The 23,465-nt window shown below is 43.6% G+C and overlaps 1 protein-coding gene across 6 annotated transcripts in view; it reads right to left on the reverse strand.

Annotated features, from left to right (window-relative positions):
* Positions 1–23,465, reverse strand: part of LNPEP (leucyl and cystinyl aminopeptidase) — a 160,531-nt gene that overhangs the window by 21,024 nt on the left and 116,042 nt on the right. For all 6 annotated transcript variants that reach the window (XR_012670987.1, XM_075137407.1, XM_075137406.1 and 3 more), the window contains 5 exons: positions 16,371–16,491; positions 15,527–15,681; positions 15,100–15,213; positions 12,853–12,984; positions 9,896–10,027 (listed from right to left, as the gene is read on the reverse strand). Coding sequence is in view for 5 of the 6 variants with exons in the window: in XM_075137407.1 (XP_074993508.1) it covers positions 9,896–10,027; positions 12,853–12,984; positions 15,100–15,213; positions 15,527–15,681; positions 16,371–16,491 (654 nt within the window). In the remaining variant the exon portion in view is untranslated. The remainder of the gene's footprint in view (positions 1–9,895; positions 10,028–12,852; positions 12,985–15,099; positions 15,214–15,526; positions 15,682–16,370; positions 16,492–23,465) is intronic.

Below are 23,465 nucleotides of genomic sequence, written 5' to 3' on the forward strand. Positions count from 1 at the left end.
AACAGGGTGAGGCTCCAGAACACCTGCAATACATTGATGACATCATCGTGTGGGGCAACACAGCAGAGGAAGTTTTCAAGAAAGGGGAGAGAATAGTCCAAATCCTTCTGAAGGCCGGCTTTGCAATAAAACGAAGTAAGGTCAAGGGACCTGCACAGGAGATCCAGTTTTTAGGAATAAAATGGCAAGATGGACGTCGTCAGATCCCAACAGATGTGATCAATAAAATAACAGCCATGTCTCCACCAACTAACAAAAAGGAAACGCAAGCTTTCTTAGGCGTTGTGGGCTTTTGCAGAATGCATATTCCAAATTACAGTCAGATCGTAAGCCCTCTCTATCACGTGACCAGGAAGAGGAACGACTTCAGATGGGGCCCTGAGCAACGACAAGCCTTTGAACAAATTAAACAGGAGATAGTTCAGGCAGTAGCCCTTGGGCCAGTCCGGGCAGGACAAGGTGTGAAGAATGTGCTCTACACCGCAGCCGGGGAGAATGGTCCTACCTGGAGCCTCTGGCAGAAAGCACCAGGGGAGACTCGAGGTCGACCCTTAGGGTTCTGGAGTCGGGGATACAGAGGATCCGAGGCCCGCTACACTCCAACTGAGAAGGAGATATTGGCAGCATATGAAGGGGTTCAAGCTGCTTCGGAAGTGGTTGGCACTGAAGCACAGCTCCTCCTGGCACCCCGACTGCCGGTGCTGGGCTGGATGTTCAAAGGGAGCGTCCCCTCTACACATCATGCAACCGATGCTACGTGGAGTAAGTGGGTCGCGCTGATCACACAACGGGCCCGAATAGGAAACCCCAGTCGCCCAGGAATCTTGGAGGTGATCACGAACTGGCCAGAAGGCAAAGATTTTGGAATATCCCCAGAGGAGGAGGTGATGCGTGCTGAAGAGGCCCCACCATATAACAAACTACCAGAAAACGAGAAGCAATATGCCCTGTTCACGGATGGGTCCTGTCGCCTTGTGGGAAAACATCGGAGATGGAAGGCTGCGGTATGGAGTCCCATACGCCAAGTTGCAGAAACTGCTGAAGGAGAAGGTGAATCGAGTCAGTCTGCAGAGGTGAAAGCCATCCAGCTGGCCTTGGGCATTGCCAAACGAGAAAAATGGCCAGTGCTTTATCTCTATACTGACTCATGGATGGTGGCAAATGCTCTGTGGGGGTGGTTGCAGCAGTGGAAGCAGAACAACTGGCAGCGCAGAGGTAAACCCATCTGGGCTGCTGTGTTGTGGCAAGATATTGCTGCCCAGGTAGAGAACCTGACTGTAAAAGTACATCACGTAGATGCTCACGTACCCAAGAGTCGGGCCACTGAAGAGCACCAAAACAACCAGCAGGTGGATCAGGCTGCCAAGATCGAAGTAGCTCAGGTAGATCTGGACTGGCAACATAAAGGTGAATTATTTATAGCTCGGTGGGCCCATGACACTTCAGGCCACCAAGGGAGAGATGCAACATATAGATGGGCTCGTGATCGAGGGGTGGACTTAACCATGGACACTATTGCACAGGTTATCCACGAATGTGAAACATGCGCTGTAATCAAGCAAGCCAAACGAGTAAAGCCTCTTTGGTATGGAGGACGATGGTTGAAGTATAAATATGGGGAGGCTTGGCAGATTGATTATATCACACTCCCACAAACCTGACAGGGCAAGCGCCATGTGCTCACCATGGTGGAAGTAATCACAGGATGGCTGGAAACATATCCTGTGCCCCATGCCACCGCCAGGAGCACCATCCTGGGCCTTGAAAAGCAAATCCTGTGGCGACATGGCACCCCAGAAAGAATTGAGTCAGACAACGGGACTCACTTCCGAAACGCCCTCATAGACACCTGGGCCAAAGAGCATGGCATTGAGTGGGTATATCACATCCCCTACCATGCACCAGCCTCCGGAAAAATTGAACGATACAACGGGCTGCTAAAGACAACACTGAGGGCAATGGGTGGTGGGACATTCAAGCATTGGGACACACATTTAGCAAAGGCCACCTGGTTAGTGAACACTAGGGGATCTGTCACTCGAGCTGGCCCTGCCCAATCCAAACCCTTACGTGCTGTAGAGGGGGATAAAGTCCCTGTCGTGCATATGAGAAATATGCTGGGGAAGACGGTCTGGGTTGCTCCTGCCTCTGGCAAGGGAAAACCCATCCGTGGGATTGCTTTTGCTCAGGGACCTGGGTGCACTTGGTGGGTGATGAGAAAGGATGGGGAAGTCCGGTGTGTACCTCAGGGGGATTTAATTTTGGGTGAAAATAGCCAATGAACTGAATTGTACGATGTTAGTTATTACATAGTACTGTATGTCATCACTTTTATGGTTACCATATGCCATATTAACAGTATTACAGTAAGAATCACCCAGATTAATTTAGGATGAACGCCGATGAAACTGAGCAAGGTGCAACAATGATAGAACCAGACAAGCGCCCAGAACTGGCCTCCGCATGCAAGAGTCCCACACCACACACCATCTCTCCTGCCCTGCAAGACTGTTACGACAGGTGGAACCCGAAGTCATGGACTACATGAACTCAACGGACGTTTTAGAGTTATGGCCCATGGACTAAGGGAATGATATCTCTGTGTGCGTATATATATCAAAAGGCAGGGAAAAGTAGCGGTGACTAATTGGAATGTACGGGAAAATGTGAGACCTGGGCATGATGTAGATGGTATATAATAAGGGGTGGATATTGTCCTGGTTCCAGCTGGGACAGGGTTAACTTTCTTCCCAGTAGCCTGGGGGGTGCGCTGTGTTTTGGGTTCGGTGTGAAAGGAGCGTTGATGGCCCATTGATGCTTTGGCTGTTGCTGGGTGATGCTTGCACCGGGAGGGGGGAGCACAGCCGGGGTGGTGGACCCAGCTGGCCAATGGGGTATTCTATACCATGTGACATCATGCTCAGTATAAAAACCAGGTGTGTGGGGGGGCTCGCCCCCCGTTCGTGACACGCGGTCGGCGGTCGGTGAGCGGTTCTGTTATGCATTGCCTGCTTTGTGTATTCTGTTATTGTTGTTGTTCTCACTGTTATTATTACTGTTCTACTTAGTTTTATTTCAATTATTAAACTGTTTTTATCTCAACCCGGGAGCTTTCCTACTTGTGCCCTCCCAATTCTCTTCCCCATCCCACCGCGGGGGGGGTGATCGAGCGGCTGCGTGGCGTTTATTTTTGCTGGCTGGGGTTAAACCACGACAACACTCAACACTTAAAATAATAGGCAAGCAAGCTCTTTCAGCAGTTAATCTAGTCCACTGGTTACAGCTGATCTGATATGAAAGTGTGTTAGTTATCTCATGCGCAGTAATCAACAATATATTAGTCAAATCAATTTCTTTTGATAACAGTGATCACACCATCGATTAGCGTGATTAAGCCGAACCCACCATTTTTTCCACATTAATAACATTCATATAACACCCAGGGTTTACATCAGTGACAGTCTTTGCATCTGATTTTGCTTTTTTCTATTTCATAAGGAGAGTTCATAACAACGTACAGTCTCAGTCGTTACAATTCCTTTGATATGTCTTCCTCTTCTTGTGAGAGTGCAGGCTTCACCGCTCGGCTAGGCACCCATATTGGTCCCTTATCTGTGGAAACACGCATGTATCCCCTCCCATTAAATATTACCGAAACGGGGCCCAGCCACATGCCAGTGATTGGGTCTCGATACATTACTTTTAATTTCGGAAGCGTTGTATGAGAGTTAAACTTAAGGTTTTGGTGATGTATTATAATTGATGGCTCTTCTCTGTCTCCCATCAGACACAAATAATTTAGAGTAAATAGGACTTTATGCAGTCTCATTTGTGGGTCCTTTTCTTCCTCCTTTTGCTTTGTTAGATAGTCCTTCAATACCTGATGCGTGCGTTCTACAAGGCTCTGCCCCGTCGGTGAGTTTGGGATGCCAGTAATATGCTTGACCCCCCATCTCATCAGAAAGGTTCTCAACTTCTGACTGGTGTAAGCAGGGCCATTGTCTGTTTTCAGTTGTTCTGGCACACCCAACACCGTGAAGCAAGCAAGGAGGTGCTTACACACATGATGAGCTTTCTCACCCGATAAAGCCGTGGCCCATATTACTTTAGAAAAGGTATCTATAGTGACATGTACATATTTGAGCTGCCCAAATTCAGCGATATGAGTTACATCAGTCTGCCAGAGCTCTAAAGCCTTGAGACCTTTTGGATTAATGCCCAGCCCTATTCCAGGTCCATGATTTCCACACTTGGGACAGGCCTGTATGATAGAGCGAGCTTCGTTTTCTGATAACCCATATTGCCTTCTTAAACCCTTTGAGTTTTGATGAAATATTTCATGACCCTGCCTAGCTTGTAAAAATTTATCTACAGGTGGTACATGACATGCTGGACTGACAAGATTGTCCGCTATCTGATTGCCTTGTCCTAAACCCAACTCCCATTGATGGCTACGGATATGAATGACGCAACACGGAGCCGCTCGCTGGGAGATGGTCGATCTTAATTGAATAAACAGTTTCCCTAGCTGAGGATTATTTGTTTCCCTAATCAGTGAGTCTTGAATTCTTGGTATAAGCCCAGCTACATACAGAGAATCAGTCACCACATTCAAAGGATGATCATGCCAATTCCCTAATGCCCATACCACCGCCATTAATTCTAAAGTCTGTAAGGTATCTCCAGCTTGCCCTTGCAAAATCTTTTTGCACCATTGATCTGTTTCCCACCATACGCACGCAGCTTGTCTAGAGTGTTTTCCCGCATCTGTGTATACCGTCAACCCCTCGAGTATCGGGCTATCAACCACTTTAGATTTTTCTAGCCACTGATTTCGTTTTAGAATCTGCCACAATTTCCCTTGAGGTTGCTGAGAGTGCACCTTTCTGCTAAATCCTAACAGAGATTCTTGAATGGCCAGCACGTGGCGTATCCACCATTCTAAATCTACAGCGTTAACAGGAATATTAATGTCTGCTGGTTCCTGTCCTGTCAGCTCTATAATTCGCGTTCTCCCTTTTTGGATTAATTCCCCTACAGCTTCAGGACAAGTTTGTATACTGAAACGTGGTTGTACCCGTAAGAAAACCCATTCCAAAATTTGAAAAAAGGAGGAAATTGGCAAGTTATCATTATTCTTGTTGTCAATGGCAGTCACGGAGTTCATTCCCTGTTGTCCCTTCATCTCCCCCTTCTTATTTTGCCATTGACATATAACGGCAAAAGGTGATTCGTCGGTGTTACAGATAAGCAAAGAAAGTAGCACGACAATTTCGCCTGGTATGCCCCTGTTCCCCACAATGAAAGCAGATGCCTTTAAAGAGCTGGACTATTCCTGGAGAGTGTTTTTGCCTAACAACAGCTGCCAATGGTTGTACTACTTCTTGGACAGCACTTTGCACCGCTGCTACCATCGACTCATTTTGTTTTTGAACCCCTGCTCTTTCCACCCGAGAAAGCGTTTCTTCCACTCCTGCCCCTTTGGGCAGACTGGCTAGAATGGCCCTGATAGTTTTATTGGCATTATCAAAGGCCAAAATTCTAAACATTTGTTGTTTATTGTCCTCTCCCAAATCCGCGTGGTTCATTACTGCGTCCCAAAGCCTATCAATAAAGTTGCTATACTTCTCAGTTGCACCTTGTGTCACCGAGCTGAAAGAAGGGGCTGCCGATCCTGGTAAGGAAAGAAACGCATCTAAAGAAAGCTTAGAAGATAACTGTATTGACAGGAAAAGTTAGCTGGACATTTATATCCGCATAACGTCCCTTCCCAATGAGCATTTCAGCTGTGATCCCAAATAATGGATCCCCTTGTTGTTAATGTTGGGCAGCAGCATTCACTGCCCTCTGAGACCATGACGATCCCCATAACAAAAACTGTGTAGGTGTCAACAGAAGCCTCATCAGACTTTGACAATCATAGGGACACATCAAATCAGTAGAAAAAATCCAAATAACGATTTGTCGCGAGGCTTCCGATTTAACACCATACTGTGATATAGTATTTTTGGCTTGTTGTAGAATCTTCCAATCATGCGGTTCCCATTTTCCTTGACCGTTGTCCTGTACCACCAGAAAAGCCATGGGGCCAATGTTGGATGCAACCCCCCACTGCCCTTCCAAAATCGCATCTCGAACAATTCCTCTCCATCGGCCGGGATGGGTAGCTGCGGTAGGTCCGGAGAAACAGGGTGGCAAATTGTCTCTCGAACCGGCGTTTGACCAAGGTTCTCCTTGTTGAATTTTTCTCTTTTTCGCTAGATGGCGGTGTGGCAGCACCGGAGGAATCATTAGAGAGTGGCAAGGGCGGGTGGAGAGGAGGGGCAGTGGGAGGAGGGCGGCACGTTTCCCCGCCTTGAATTGGGGGGGTGGGTGGAGCTGGCCACTCCTCCCCCTTCATGCCCGGCGGTTGCTCTTCCGCTTTTGCCTCACACTGCTGCTGTGCTACAGCCCTGGCAACTTCCGTCTGCTGTGGCGTAGATGATATTGTCGGGGAAGATGGCGAACATAGACTGTCGGGCGTTTTTAAGTCCTGCTCAACTCTATCGCGCAATTTGGCAACAGTCTTACAGGTAGACCCCGTCATACCCTTCACAGCAGGCAGCCCAAAAAATCGCGCGATAGGTCCCGCCTTGGATTCCATGCTCTTAGACTGTTCCAATATGGGGTCCGGAGCCAGCATCTGAACAGCCGCACACGCCACCTCCCGTTCAGCTTTCATAGCTTTTAAAGTTTCTAGTACGTCTCCCCACAAGTCTGTCACAGACTTAATCTCCTTCTCCAATTTTTTATCACCTTCAGTAAGCTTCTGCCACATTAGTTCCCCCAGCTCCCGCCATTCAGGCACAGAAAACAACGTGTGAGTGTCCTTAAAAAGTCCCAAACGTTGTCTTAACTTAATTAGCTTGATAAGCTGTTTCACCGTTGTCTCGATCCCTCTCTTAGAGAGTAGTCCTGCGAGCAACGTAGCAGCTGCCTCACTTTCCATGATAGCAGCTCACCCTCTGGGAGGCAGTTGGCCACTCTGCACCGTTATCTATTCTATCTATTTGAGCAATAGAATAGTACTTCTCCCAGTCGCTTGATTCCCACTCCCCTTCTCTCGCTGCGCTTACCGCAGTCTCGAAGAATTGTAGTCTCTGCTACCAGACCTCTGGGTTACGAGCCCAGCATGTTTCCGCATCCTCTGCTACCAGATGTCGGAGTGACCAGGGGTCGGAGTGGGAGTGCGTTCCCGGAGTAATGATGAGTCCCAATATGGGTATGGTCATTCTCGTTTATTTCAAAATACTGCGCTACTTTTATAAGCCAGCCACACTAACACGCGCACCTACGAATCCTCTATTGGTTACAGTCAGCAAGCACATGAATCTTAATATACACAGATTGGTCAAAAGCAGGTGTCCACGCGAATGCTTCCTGCGCCTGCATTCCGTTACCTAATCTACTGATAGTTACAATCCTCAGCCTGTTTTCCCTATTCTGCTGTCGCTTCAGAGACTCTAAAACTACAATTGCTCTTTAGCAACCCTTTGCCTTATACTGTTGTTAACAAATCCTCAGTGCTTGGAATGTTCATGGGATGTCCGTTATTTAATAAAAATCCTTCCACACAAATGTAAACTAACTCATTGCAATACCAGACCAGTCCAGCTAAAACAGGAGTCTTTGGAAAAAGTGGATATGAACATGTACGAAAGAGCAGGCTATGTGAAAACCCAAAATTAACAGCATTAACACTACATGCAAAAAACCCACAAAACAAACCAAAGACTCAGGCACAAACTGAGGTGCAGCCAGAAATGGACACAGAGGAAAAGGCAAACGTAAGCAGCATCAGAAAACTATAAAGAACCGGTTGATGGGTTCCTCCAAACGGAAGGGCAACTTTTGGCAGATAATGCTGTTAAATACCTGGTGTCAGCAGGATTTTGGTAACTATTAAATTAGCACCAAATACAAAGAGTTGTTTGTCATTAAAATAGGAAATACACACAGAGTTCTGACGTTAGATGTTACTAAGTTGGTTGGATGCAAACATTGTAAGCAGCATCAGAAAACATATAAAGAACCAGTTGGTGGGCTCCTCCACAGAGAAGGGCAATTTCTGGCAGATAATGCTGCTAAATACCAATAGGAATTGGTGTCAATAGGAATTTGGTAACTATTAAATTAGCACCAAATACAAAGGATTGTTTCTGATTAAAATGGGAAATATACACTGAGTTCTGATGTTACTAAGTTGGTTGAATGTGATTCACTTAACAACACTAATGCAGGTGGGTGAAGTAATCCCAGTTGCTAACAATTACTTTTGACTCTTAAAAGGTGATGACTGAGGTTCCAAAAGACTGGAGGAAGAGGCCTTCTGAGTTTGCAGAAAAGCTCAACTTGTCCCATGGACAAACAGTACGGTTATAATTAAAAAAAAAGTTATTTTCTGAGCCAGGGAGACAGACTAAGCAAGTAATGTGCAGTTTTGAAAATGACCCTTTTCCCATGCTCTAGTAACACTTAAACCCTGCATCTAGTAACACTTAAGCCCTCACGTTAATTAAATGGCATATGTGGTCTCCCTAGCCACTCTACGTGGATAGTACCATCTCCCTGTGGTGTGCTCTACATGTGCATGAAGATGGTTGGTCATGGGGCTCCATTTTGCACAGGTTGAGGAGCGGAAAGTCTATTTTGCATTATAAAAATCACTATAGAAACCAGAAAAGTTCTCTGTTATTAGACTCTGATATCAGTAATAATCCATCACTAGCTGGCAAACTAGTGACTCTGTGTGACTAAATACACAAATTTACAGCCACCTGTGACAGCTAACAATAACTAACAGCAGCTCCAGTTCTGCAGAAGTTCAAATATCATAAGGTAGATGCCAAGAACCAAAACTAAACATTAAGTTAGTATCCTGACTAGCACTCAGCTTCTGTGAGGGAACCTCATGGATTTCAGGGACATACTATGCAGTACATACATTCATAGGGAAATCTGTTCACTTCCCTTACAGAACTACCTTGACACTCCCTGGGGATACTCAGCAGCTCTTTCTTGTTGTGATCACTCTCTCTCTCTTGCACTCTCCCCCTGTCTCGCACACACTCTCTCCTGCTCACACGCTCTCCCCCTTGCACTCTCCCTCCCACTCTCTCCCCCCTCTCATTTGCACTCTCACACCCCCACGCCTTCCTTGCTCTCTCTCCCTCCCCCTCTCCACCCTGCCATCTTTCCCCCCTCTTTCACATGCGCCCTCTCCCCCTGCCCTCCTCGGCTCCCACAGGCTTGCCAACTCTCACTCTTGCTCTCTCCTGCCCATGCCCTTGCTTTCTTGTGCCCTTGCTCTCTCCCCCCTACACACTTTAATCAGATACAGCCTTATGCCTCCCTTACCATTTGAAGGATGCTGAACTAAATTGTCCCCTACCTTCTGTTTTCCTACAATTCCAGCACCGCTTGTTGAAACAGAAGCTGTCACTGAATCAAAGTTCACTAGTAGAGAGCAAAGACCTCTACAGTAGTTGGATTCAGCTATTCCACGAAAGTAAAGTTTTGTCCTGCATTTAAGATGACCATTTTTATTCTGGTCTTAACACACTAACAATGCAACTCTAGAGAGGGTATATATATACTGACGTGTCCACACATGTGGATATCCATGGTAGTGCATACCCACTTCCAGCGCTTTTTTGGGACGATACTCAATGGAGTCCTAGAAGCCACAGGAATTCCATATCTGTATGACAGAACTTTGGACTATGATAAGCAAGAACTTCAGAGTATTTACCTGCAGTGTATAATCTTATTTCTTTCGTAAACGAGGAAATAAATCAAAATTTACAACACACTTAGAGAAGTGAAAAAACAAGAACAACGTATCAAAGATGGATACCTCATTCATGCTGTCCCACAAGTCATCGCTCTGGGCAGATCCATAGTTGTGATTATGCAAGTATACCTCAATGCCAGCTTGAAAAACATCCTTAGTGAGATAATGCTTCAGCATCAAAAGAAGTGAAGCCCCCTTTAGGGAGAAAAAAAAAAGAAAAAGAATTGGTAAATTAAAGTTATAGAACTTGTTGAAGCATATGCATATTATACCTCTTTTGCAGTACAAGAATAACTCAAAAGCTGGCAGATTTTATCCCAAATGATATCACTTGTATAATTACCTTAACACTCAGTTGCCTTGGAAAAATATATTTTAAATATTTCATAAACTCCAAATACAGTTACAAAAAATGTTAACGCAGCTTGAAATTTTTTCCCAGCTGCTCTGGAAAAAAATATTTTTTAATATTTCAAAGGCTCAAAATACAGTTACAAAACAGGCTAATAGAGCTTGACATTTTTTCCAATTAACATAATCTCAAAAATATTGCCTTCTTACTGGTAAGTCTCTGCTGGCTGCCGGATTTCATTAGCAATACTCTTCTATATGGTATAGAACTGCATGCTGTGAAACAGCGTTTAACAGTCATATGATTTGCAGTTATATCAAAAAACTAAAATTACAGGAAAAATATGAGATACACTTAGTAAACTGGAGTTGACTGTAGAAGGACAAGTGCATTTTGACAGTGTTTAAATACAGCCATGTTTTGTTAAAAAAAGCAGTAACTGATTAGTTCTAGTATCAAAGTGGCCATGAATGTGTAGACAGAAAGGTGTTATTTTTTGCTTTTTTTAAACATAGCTGAAAGCCATTTTCTTTCCATAGAAATGCTTCTGTGTCACAGCTACTAATAAATAAATTGCCTGAGGACTTGCATACTGTGCAACTGAATGCAGATGAGCAGCCATAGATCATGAAAGTGTAAAGGTGTATTTTATATTTTTGGTACTATTTTGGAGAAAGGATCAAGAAAAAATTAAAAGGAAGATTTTAGTCAGAGCATGTATGGCTCTTACACATTCCAAATTCAAGTTCTGGAATTTAAGTAACATCTTGCCTGAAACTGAAGGGTGCCTGGTTAATGTAATTATTCATGAAACTGCAGGAATACCCCTTACTATAGTTTTTAATAATACGGTCATAATTTCTTCTCTTGCATGCATCCATGCTTAACCTATAGCTCTACTACTTTGTTTTTCGTACTGTTATATCCTCCCAAACACTCTGTTGTTGCAGGTGGATTGTTGTCCCATCCTTGAGTGTTAGGTTCACTGATAGTCTGCAAAACAACCAGGCTAAAAATAATTTTGTACAATAATCCCTATTTCAGACAGTAAAATGTAGAGGCCACCTACTGATCTGTGTCAGTTGGTAGTATAGTAAAACAACAAAAGTTGTACAATTCAACAACAGACCCCCCTTAGCTGATCAGGGACCATGTTACAAGTGTCTTCCCACTCAAATTGCCAAAAGCGTTAGCTAAGATATAAGGCCAAGAGTTGTAGAATACAAAGACTGCATGCATGAATGAAGAGCTATGCAATGAAAGCCTCTGAAACATAGAAAGCAGTCATGAAAAACCTGTTTCTGACAACGCAAAGGCAAAACTTCTTTTGGTTAGCTCCTGAACTCAAAAGGTGTAGGTTGCTACATTTCTATTCAGAAAGTGCACATACTTATTAGTAGCAATAAAGTACTAAAGTAATTCTCCAAATATAACACTTTTCTAAGTGACCGAAACTCCAGCCAAATCACTTATGGAATATTTCCATTAAAATTATATAGAGTTTTGATCAGGCAAAAAGTGACAGAATTGTTATCTCTGAAGTTAGTTGGCTACAGACATGATTGTGCATGATGTATAACTTCCAGAAGCTCACCAGAAAGGGAACTACTTGAGACACCAACTCTGAAGCATGAAACAGCTATGCCTTTTAATATACAGTTTGGGGAGAGAAACCAAATCCATTTCACAACCAAGGGAAGCTGAAAATCACACATCTCTGTTCTTGTAGTTCAGAAAACAGAGACCAAAATAAACAGAAGCACATTACTATTGTAGGTCCATTTGGCATCTCAGACTACTCAAGGATGCAGACAACATGTGTTGACCAGTTGAGATTTGCAAAAAGAAATCAGAGGAGACAAACTGAGACAGATGTGGGAATTGCATTCTCTGAGCAGAGGAAGATGTAGTATTTGACTGTTTTCTAGTAAGCACTAGCTGTCCCCATGGTGGGGGAGATAGTGGGGAGAAAAAAATGATATAAAAGGCTTTCCTCCAATACTACCAAAATCATGGGACACAGTGTCTAAAATCTGAGACAATGTGAGTAAAAATTTGACAAATACAGATATTTGCTCTGTCATGCATTTTCAAGTAAGGCATAGTGAAGCTTTAAAGACATAAACCTCACACACAACCCCCACTAGACATTAGAAATAATCAAGTTGCAAACAACCAGGATATGCAGTGAAATTATTTTACATTCCAGATGCAAGCCTCTAGCTCAGGAATTCTCTAAAATACATTTTTTTAAAAGCAGAGAGAGTATAAAAAGGAGTGACTGCTTCAGTAAGTGCCTTGTTGTTACTCTTTTCTTAAGCACTTGTTACAGTCTGTTATCAGAAAAAGAATATCTGTCTAACTGGATATTTTGTTTTGCTTCCTGGGTCCCCTCTTACATCTTCATGAGTATTTTACTTTGTGCTGAAGCATGCACCAAGCAGAAAGATGTTAAGTAAGGACACAGATACACATACATAATATTTTCCTAATTAAAAGCTATGTAGACACTCAGAAACACTACTGAGAGATCCTGCATTGTTTGTGCTAGGTCTAAATTACCCCCAAACAATTGTCAGTACATGCCTACTTACTCCTGATTCCACATTCATGTTTTCAATAGGTAATATATCACTCTCCAAATTTTTCCAAATACTTTTGAAGTTACCTTGATATAAGAAAGTGCATCAAACATTTCTTCAATTTGCTCTGAAGACTGAACAGTAGAAGAGACTGGATGTGAAGAATTCAAGGAATCCTTCATCATAGCCTTGAAAATTAAATTAAGGAAATCTTCATCCTAGAAGAGAAACATTTATAAGTGTCTGAGAAGCTAGAACATACATGGTAAGCAGAACAGTAAAAGTCGTCTCCTTGTTCTTCATGTCATTTAGTAACATGCCATTGCTTGCCATCCTGTCAATGAAGCCAGCAAAAGAACTGTCAGGGTAACATTTGTAAAATCTACTCTTGCCCTGACACATTTTAGCAGTGGAATCTCATTCTTGAGTTTACATCATTATCCAGGCCCTTAAGCTCCTGTCTCAGGTAAATGAATCATTGGCACTAGAGAAAATAAATGTACCTATGAAGTAAGTGTGTGCCCAATTTCAGATTTGGCTCACCAATGTTTTCAGTTCATTTACAGTAAGCAGGGAATACAAAAGCATGATTTCTTTAGTATGCTTTAATATTAAAGCATGAAATCTAGGGAAATGACTCACTACAGTGACGTTTGTGTGAATGTAAACACCACCTTATCTAGTGATCCTAGTACCAAAGCCTCCTCCTTCTTTTTGTCTAGAATAAAGATATTTGAATTTAATACATTGTTACCAGAATGAGACAACCTCAAACACTGAAAAGAAGCTGATTGTACTGGTATTTGTCCATTTCATTTCATCAACACTTCAGCAAACAATTCTCTATACAGTTTCCTCTATAAAGTAGAGTGTTACAAAAAAAAAAAACACCCGTAAGACTTGTGAATTATACAATAAAGATACCCTTTAAAGTTTAAAATTTTAAAGCTATTCTTCTTGAATGCAGAAGTTCGGAGTGATTTTTTTTATTTTTACCAAAACACATTTTGGCACCACCAAGCGGTGAAATGAAATGTTGGTGAAGGCACCTTGTCAGGCACCTTTCAGAATGAAGAATACAAGTGTTAGATGTGTCCTTGTTAAACATTAGACTAATTTTGTGTCCTCCCCTCAACACATATGCATCCAACAAACAGAATGGCTATACAAACATACTTTCAGTGGCCATCAAATTCAACAACCAAGCTAGGTTGAAAATCTTTTTAAAACAGGTTGAAAATCTTTTTAAACACCCAGCTCCAAGAAAGAATTCTACTGAACCAAGTTAGCAACCCAAGTTTCTTAATGCAGTAACAAGGGCGAATTATGAACTCAAAACTCACACTCAGTCAGAATGCTGAGAAGAACATAATCCAGCAAGCAGGAAACAGTCAGTAGGTGTCAGGTTTTTAATCCCGTGACTATAAGCAAATCACATAAATACTCCTGGAAGCTGGTTCCAGAGCCCAGGTATCTCCTCTCCTAGGACATACCTTTACTCAGGATGCAAAATTATTCTCTCCACTGCCCCCTCCATTTAGTTCCACTAATCTTTATTGCTCTGCCTCCATTCAGTGACAGGGATGCTTTACAGCAGTAGCTGGTATCCCTTCCTTGGAGAAGAAAGCTCAAGTTTGAATCCTTCATGTTTTCCAGAGTCTGAGAAGCTAGGTCACTTAGTACCTGAGTGAGATTTTAAACTCCTTCAGTCATATGTGTAAACAGAAGTACCTGTGACAGCAGTGCTTTGTACTAGTAGTGTAACTCAATGCTATCAGAATCCACTGGGTGGGACCATATGATACTTTTATACCAGGTCACCTGATTTGTGAATCCCAAACAGATTCAGACATAAGCAAGTACCAAAATGATGAAAAGACAGGCGTTAATCCAGGCATATTTAGTAACCTAAAGCTCTGGTGCTTCCTAGGTCTATTGGGAAAAGTAGAGACACACAAACTTAGTCAACAACACATCTGGACTTTCTGTATAAAGATTTTAAGTTATAATTTGATATATAGACACCTACATCTTTTCACACCTGCCATTTTGCACAGAATGCTTTAACCTACACAAAACACAAAGACTGCATATAGACTACTACCAAAATAAAAAAAATTAAAAAACTCACAAAAACAACGTACTCTCCCCAAAGCTCCCCCGCAACCACTTCCAATATAATAAAAGTGCCAAAGCAGATGAGATATAGTATAATCTCAATGGTGCCCAAAGTGAATTTCAGTATAAGTTTATAAGTATCAGTCCTTTATGGTCAGCATTAAAAAACAGATCTTAGCGAAGGTACAGTAAGTGTAGTTACAAAAAATACTTACTGAATGTAATTCTGGAAAAATCTCCTCCATGGCAAAGTACTCCATGAAAGTGGCGAATCCCTCATTCAGCCAGAGATCGTTCCACCATTCCATAGTTACTAGATTGCCAAACCACTATAAAAGATCAAAAACATCATTCTTTTTCAGAAATAAAATCAAACGAGTACAATAACATTCCATCCACCCTCAGCTTTATCTTGTGGCAAAATCAAGCTCAGTCAAAACCACGGTAATGCTTTTGCATGAACAACTGCCTAAGTACATCATGACAGAGTTGCACTGGAGAAAATACACCTGCAGGTATTCTGAACAGATACAATAACCCAGTCACAATGAGGGCAAGGGTGAATTCAAGGACAGAATTGCATTTGGAAAAAAAAAAAAAAGAACGCACCATATTTAAACAATGACCTCCCCAATCTAGTACCTGATGCGCAAGCTCATGTGCTATCACTGCAGTTATTAACTTTTTATCCCTTGCTGAAGAAGTATTGTTGTCAAACAAGAGTGTTGTTTCTCGGAAGGTGATCAAGCCCCAGTTTTCCATTGCGCCGGACTGAAAATCAGGAATTGCTACCAGATCTGGAAAAGATTTGAAAGAAGCTTTTGAAAACTGCTAGTTAAAGCAATTCTGTATTGCAAGTCTACCTATTCTACTACATAATCCCTAAAAACCTCATTAAATCCTGTGGTGTGAACATGTGCTTACATCTCAAGCACAGAAGCCCCACAGATTTTTAGCCATGTTTCTCTAGCAGTACTCTTACACAAACTACTTAAAGCACTACACAGACACTCCCTATAGATCTTGCAGGCACACAACTAACAAGGAAATGGGGCTGCCCCTACTGAAAGTAATGTCTTAGAAGACTGCATTTCATTATCTTTCTAGTCAAACTAATACATGCAGAGAAGTCAGGCTGCAGATTTTGCACTGGTGAACATTGTTCACAGACTGAGAATTCTATATCTCCCTACCAAGGCACATCACGTTAAATTTACACCTAATTTGTTTGATGTTACGTCCAAGTATAAGCAATCTGGTGTCAAAAGCTCAAAAAATTTTCCAGCTTAGGAATCACTTAATACTTGTACTCAGTCAAAGACTTAATGCATTTTTTTAACACTTTTGAGGAAACCTTATTTTACAGCTGTTTTATGCTATCTTTTTTTTTTTTTAAGCACATGTTTTCAGAATGAAAGTTCCCCTGCATTTCTCAGAATTGATTAAGGCTTCTTCTTCTGTTTTAAAAAAGTTCAAAAGAACTTACCTAATTTTTCAAGAGGGTAGTTTATTAAAAAGTATTTTTGATAAAATTCCAGAAGTTTCACTGCTGTGTTTAGGGCATATCCAACTTGGTTTAGATGCTGTGGTATGGCATAGACAGATACCTAGTCCAAATAGAGAAGAGAAAAGATTTTGAAACGTATAGCTACAAAAGCTTTAGAAATAAAAGAGGAGCTGGCAGAAGTTCCTGAAACAGATAGGACATGGTTTTGAGAGCACACACATAAATTACAAACGCAAGTTATGAAGCTGTCAATAAAGAGCTAATTTGTTTACTAGAGCTTAGTTACTAGTCAAAATACAGACAGACTATCCAGTTGACCAATATGTATGCAGGAACAATTCAAGGCTGATACCTTTCAGGAAGGTGTTCAAGAAGGGTCTATATGAACAGAAATTGAACCACTTCCTTTTTTACTCCGTCGTGAGTTATTAAGTGACCCTCCCTCCATACCTCAATTAATCTATAAGTTTAGGCTATCAGTATGATAACACTAGTATAATCTGCAAGAAATTCCCTCAAGAAATAATAATTGGCACAAAGTTCACCCATTCCCTATCTAAGGTAGGGCCATATTAGACATAATGTAAGAAGCATTCATAAAAATTGAGAGGTCACAGTCTCCTATTCATGTTGAAGTGGCTATATCAAGAAAATAACTTTGTTTAAGTTACAGATTGATCCGGGTTTAAGACGCCTTTTCACACATAAACACAAAATATGTTGAGACTAATTTTCCTGTCTATTAAAAAAACCCCAACAAACCCTCCCTCTTACTATGCTAAAAATCAGTAAACAAATGACATTTCAAATAGATGGATAGAGTGACCTTTTAATTTTTAAGTTCGAACCAAGCACATATCAGTAAGGATCTAATCCAATGTTCCTGGAAGTATGAAAGTATTATTAGCAGCAAATTTTAAGCTCAAACACAAAACATAAAAGCCCCCCTGGATCTTCTGCAGTTGAGAAAATTCTCATTGCATTATGAACACAAAGAAATTTTACTTCAACTCTAAGATATCTTATAAGATCTATAATAATAAACTTATTCTATGTGAACTGGTTAGCTCAAATTCTTTGAATCTCCCAGCCACAAATTGCTGGAAGCATTTTGAGAATGCATTTTGTGGAAAACGTCATTATATGCTTCCTTCTTACAGTCTTCCTTGGCCTGCTAGACACTGTTGGCAACAGAACAACACATTAGCTAGACTCCAGCCTTACTTGGTGTCCTGGTTCTGGCTGGGACAGAGTTAACTTTCTTCCCAGTAGCTTGGGGGGTGTGCTGTGTTTTGGGTTTGGTATGAGAGGTTGATGGCATTGATGCTTTGGTTATTGCTGGGTGGTGCTTGCACTAGGGACTTTTTTTTTTTGGCCTCCCATGCCCTGCCAAGTGCAGGGGAAGCTGGACAGGGGGAGCATAGCCAGGACAGTTGACCCAGCTGGCCAGTGGGGTATTCTATACCATGTGACATCATGCTCAGTATAAAAACAGGGGGGTGGGGGTGGGGAATGGCCTCCTGTTCGTGACACACAGTCAGCGGTTGGTGAGCAGTTGCATTGTGCATTGCCTGCTTTGTGTATTCTGCTAATGTTGTTGTTATCATTGTTACTATTACTGTTCTACTTAATTTTATTTCAATTATTAAACTGTTTTTATCTCAACCCACGAGTTTTCCTACTCGTGCCCTCCTGATTCTCTCCCTCATCCCACTGGTGGGGGGCGGGGGGATGAGTGAGCGGCTGCGTGGGTTTAGTTGCTGGCTGGGATTAAACCACGACAGTCCTTTTTGGCACCCTACGTGGGGCACAATGGGTTGAGATAACAACAGATTAACTAGAGCATATTAAGGAGTTTATATCTGTTAACAGTTGCTGGTCACAATATTGATTCATCTGCTCCCAAATTAATTTATCTGATCTGCACCATGCTCTTGTTTTTACTGTACCTGTTAAAGATTGGTGTTAGGTTTTGTAGTCTGCTGTGCTCTGCAGTGATTAATGATGTTTTGCCTGGGAGATTTGTTATTAAAACACTGGCATTGGGGGTTATTTGGTATCTGGAATTTGTAATGAAGCCGCTACTGTATTTTGGGTACCACCTCATGGAGACCATTAGCAATTATACCTCTTCCCCTGAGAGAACTTTTATGGAGGAAATAGAGAATAGAGAATGGCACCCTCACTACCTTCCTCTATGATGTCATCTCCTTCGTTAAAATAACTTGTCAATACCTTGAGCATCCCTGGGTAGTTAAGATACATCTATTGGTACTCCTTGGGAATATTGTTGTGGTTTTATCCAAGGTTAGTAAGCAATTTAAGAATGTCATCCAGAGATCCGCCCCAAGGCTGGATAGTTATGGCAGGGTGAGTGGGATAGCATGGGCAAATGCGTAGGACTGTAGGCACCCCCAGTGTTTTTGAACTTCACCCCTGAGCAAGTGCAGAATCCTGAAAAATTAGTAGAATATTTGGAAGAAGTATGCTGTCACCCTGGCCATTCTAGGGAGACACAAATCACTGCAACATTCTGGGGCCTGGCCCATGCCTACCGAGCCCTGTTTAACACTACTCAGAACCCTCAAGGGGAAAAAAGTTCTCTGCATCTGATGGCAAAACAACAGGCCCTGTGGCTACCCCAACCCCCACGGCAAGCACTGCAGGTACCCCACCCCCTACGGCAGGCACAGTGGCTACTCTGCCCCCTGTGACAGATAATCAACCCATGTCAGTATCAGTTCCCCTACACAAAAAAGAAAAAACACAAGGAAATCAGCTCGCTTAGTAGGGGATGAAAATGAACCAGGGCCATCACAAGAATAGGAGGAGGAATGAGATGGTAACCACCCGACCCCTATCCCTGAGTGAGCTGCGAGATATGCGAAAAGACTTCAGCCGTCGTCCAGGTGAGCACATTGTCACCTGGCTGCTCCAATGCTGGGATAACGGGGCCAGTAGCCTGGAATTAGAGGGTAGGGAAGCCAAGCAGCTGGGATCCCTCTCGAGGGAAGGGGGCATTGACAAAGTGATTGGACAAGGGGTACAAGTCCTCAGCCTCTGGAGGTGACTCCTGTCAGGTGTGAAGGAAAGGTATCCCTTCAAGGAAGATGTTATATGCCACTCAGGCAAGTGGACCACCATGGAGAGAGGTATCCAGTACCTGAGGGAATTAGCCGTGATGGAAGTGATTTATGATGATCTGAACAATGAGCAGTTATCCAAAGATCCAGATGAAGTTAAATGCACCTGATGCATGTGGTGGAAGTTTGTACGGAGTGCACCAGCGTCACATGCCAACTTATTGGCAATAATGACCTGAAAAGATGGAGGGGAACAAACGGTGGATGAATTGGCTGGCCAAGTCCAGCAATATGAAGAAAGTCTCTTTTCCTCCCTAAAGGCCTGTGTCTCTGCTGTGGAGAAACTGTCTTAGGAGATCGAGCAACTCAAAGAGAATATGTCCTATTCTCCACCTGCATTGGCCAGCATCTCAGCCATTAGGAGTAAGTGCCCCTCTGCTCAAGATAGGAAGTATCGTGGATACACACCCTGGGGCACCCTAAGGTTTTACCTGCCTGGAGGTGGAGGACATGAGGAAGTGGGATGGAAAATCTACTTCGACCCTAAAGGCACTGGGTACGTGAGTTGCAAGGAAAAACAACCACAAAAGGGGGTTCTTCCAGGAAAACTGCTGCTCCAGTCTCCAGTGAGCAGTTCCCCAGACAGAGTAGAAGGGCTGACCTTAATAAAGGGACTTCTGATTCGTACTTACAAGAAGTGGGTAGCGAATATGAATACCAGGACTAGAGGGGCCCTGCCTCCAGCCAGGTGGAGGAAAGGGACAACGGGGTTTGTGTGGGGACTGTGTGGATTCGATGGCCTGGCACATCAGATCCACAGGAGTATAAGGCTCTCATAGACACCGGTGCACAGTGTACCCTGATGCCATCAAGCTATAAAGGGGCAAGAACCCGTCTGTATTTCTCGAAGGACAGGCGGATCCCAAGAGTTAACTGTATTGGAGGCTGAAGTGAGCCTAAACAGGAATGAGTGGCAGAAGCACCCCATTGTGACTGGCCCAGAGGCTCTGTGCATCCTTGGCATAGACTACCTCAGGAGAGGGTATTTCAAGGACCCAAAAGGCTACCGGTGGGCTTTTGGTATAGCTGCCCTGGAGGCGGAGGAAATTAAACAGCTGTCTACCTTGCCCGGTCTCTCGGAGGATCCTTCTGTTGTGGGGTTACTGAGGGTCAAAGAACAACAGGTGCCGATCGCCACCACAACGGTGCACTGGCGGCAATATTGCACCAACCGAGACTCCCTGCTTCCCATCCATGAGCTGATTCATTGACTGGAGAGCCAAGGAGTGATCAGCAAGACTCACTCACCCTTCAACAGTCCCATATGGCAGTGCAAAAGTCCAATGGAGAGTAGAGATTAATAGTAGACTATGGTGGCCTGAATGAAGTCATGCTGCCATTGAGTGTTGCCGTGCTGGATGTGCTAGAACTTCAATATGAACTGGAGTCAAAGGCAGCCAAGTGGTATGCCACAATTGATATCACTAATGCATTCTTCTCCATCCCTTTGGTGGCAGAGTGCAGGCCATAGTTTGCTTTCACTTGGAGGGGCGTCCAGTACACTTGGAATCAACTGCCTCAGGGGTGGAAACACAGCCCTACCATTTGCCATGGACTGATTCACACTGCACTGGAACAGGGTGAGGCTCCAGAACACCTGCAATACATTGATGACATCATTGTATGGAGCAGCACAGCAGAAGAAGTTTTTGAGAAAGGGGAGAGAATAGTCCAAATCTTTCTGAAGGCCGGTTTTGCCATAAACCAAAGTAAAGTCAAGGGACTTGCACGGGATATCCAGTTTCTAGGAATAAAATGGCAAGATGGACATCGTCAGATCCCAATGGATGTGATCAACAAAATAACAGCCATGTCCCCACCAACTAGCAAAAAGGAAACACAAGCTTTCTTAGGCGTTGTGGGTTTTTGGAGAATGCATATTCCAAATTAGAGTCTGATCACAAGCCCTCTCTATCAAGCGACCAGGAAAAAGAACAACTTCAAATGGGGCCCTGAGCAGCGACAAGCCTTTGAACAAATTAAACAGGAGATAGTTCAGCAGTAGCCCTTGGGCCAGTCTCGGCAAGACAAGATTTAAAAAATGTGCTCTACTGCAGCTGGAGATAATGGCCCTACCTGGAGCCTCTGGCAGAAAGCACTAGGGAAGACTCGAGGTCTACCCCTGGGGTTCTGGAGTAGGGGATACAGAGGATCCGAGGCCTGCTATACTCCAACTGAGAAAGAGATATTGGCAGCATATGAAGGGGTTCAAGCTGCTTTGGAAGCAGTTCGTACTGAAGCACAGCTCCTCCTGGCACCCCAGCTGCTGGTGCTGGGGTGGATGTTGAAAGGGAGCGTCCCCTCTACACATCATGCAACCGATGCTACGTGGAGTAAGTGGGTCGCACTGATCACACAACAGGGCCAACTAGGAAATCCCAGTCACCCAGGAATCCTGGATGTGATCACGAACTTGCCAGAAGGCAAAGATTTCGGAATATCCCCAGAGGAGGAGGTGATGCGTGCTGAAGAGGCCCCACCATATAATAAACTACCAGAAAATGAGAAGCAATATGCCCTGTTCACTGATGGGTCCTGTCATTATATGGGGAAGCATGGGAGATGGAAGGCTGCTGTATGGAGTCCTAGACACCAAGTTGCAGAAACTGCTTAAGGAGAAGGTGAATCCAGTCAGTTTGCAGAGGTGAAAGCCATCCAGCTGGCCTTGGATATTGCTGAACGAGAAAAATGGCCAGTACTTTATCTCTATACTGTCTCATGGATGGTGGCAAATGCTCTGTGGGGGTGGTTGCAGAAATGGAAGAAGAACAACTGGCAGCGCAGAGGTAAACCCATCTGGGCCGCCACACTGTGGCAAGATATTGCTGCCCGGGTAGAGAACCTGACTGTAAAAGTACATCACGTAGATGCTCACGTACCCAAGAGTCGGGCCACTGAAGAACATCAAAACAACCAGCAGGTGGATCAGGCTGCTAAGGTCAAAGTAGGTCATGTGGATCTGGACCAGCAACATAAGGGTGAACTGTTTATAGGTCGGTGGGCCCATGACACCTCAGGCCATCAAGGAAGAGACACAACATATAGATGGGCTCGTGACTGAGCGGTGGACTTGACCATGGACACTATCACATAGGTTATCCATGAATGTGAAACATGCGCTGTAATCAAGCAAGCCAAGCCAGTAAAGCCTCTTGGGTATGGAGGATGATGGTTGAAATATAAATCCGGTGAGCCCTGGCAGATTGACTACATCACACTCCCACAAATCCGCCAAGGCAAGCACTATGTGCTCACCATGGTGGAATTAACCACAGGATGGCTGGAAACATATCCTGTGCCCCATATCCTGCCATCCTGGGCTTTGAAAAGCAAGTCTTATGGCGACATGGCACCCCAGAAAGAATTGAGTCAGGTAATGGGACTCATTTCCAAAACATCCTCATAGACACCTGGGCCAAAGAGCATGGCACTGAGTGGGTATATCACACCCCCTACCATGCACCAGCCTCCGGGAAAATCAAACGATACAATGGACTGCTAAAGACAACACTGAAAGCAATGGGTGGTGGGACATTCAAGCATTGGGATGCACATTTAGCAAAAGCCACCTGGTTAATCAACACTAGGGGATCTGTCACTCGAGCTGGCCCTGCCCAATCAAAACCCTTACGTACTGTAGAGGGAAATAAAGTCCCTGTTGTGCACAGAAGAAATATGCTGGGCAAGACAGTCTGGGTTACTCCTGCTCTGGCAAGGGAAAACCCACCCGGGGGATTGCTTTTGCTCAGGGACCTGGGTGCACTTGGTGGGTAATTCGAAAGGATGGGGAAGTCCAGTGTGTACCTCAAGGAGATTTAATTTTGGGTGAAAATAGTTAATGAACTGGATTGTATGATGTTAATTACTATGTAATACTGTATGTCATCACTTCAATGGTTACTATATGTCATATTGACGGTATTACAGTAAA

The sequence above is a fragment of the Calonectris borealis genome, chromosome Z (genome assembly GCF_964195595.1).
Source record: "Calonectris borealis chromosome Z, bCalBor7.hap1.2, whole genome shotgun sequence".
Classification (NCBI taxonomy): domain Eukaryota; kingdom Metazoa; phylum Chordata; class Aves; order Procellariiformes; family Procellariidae; genus Calonectris; species Calonectris borealis.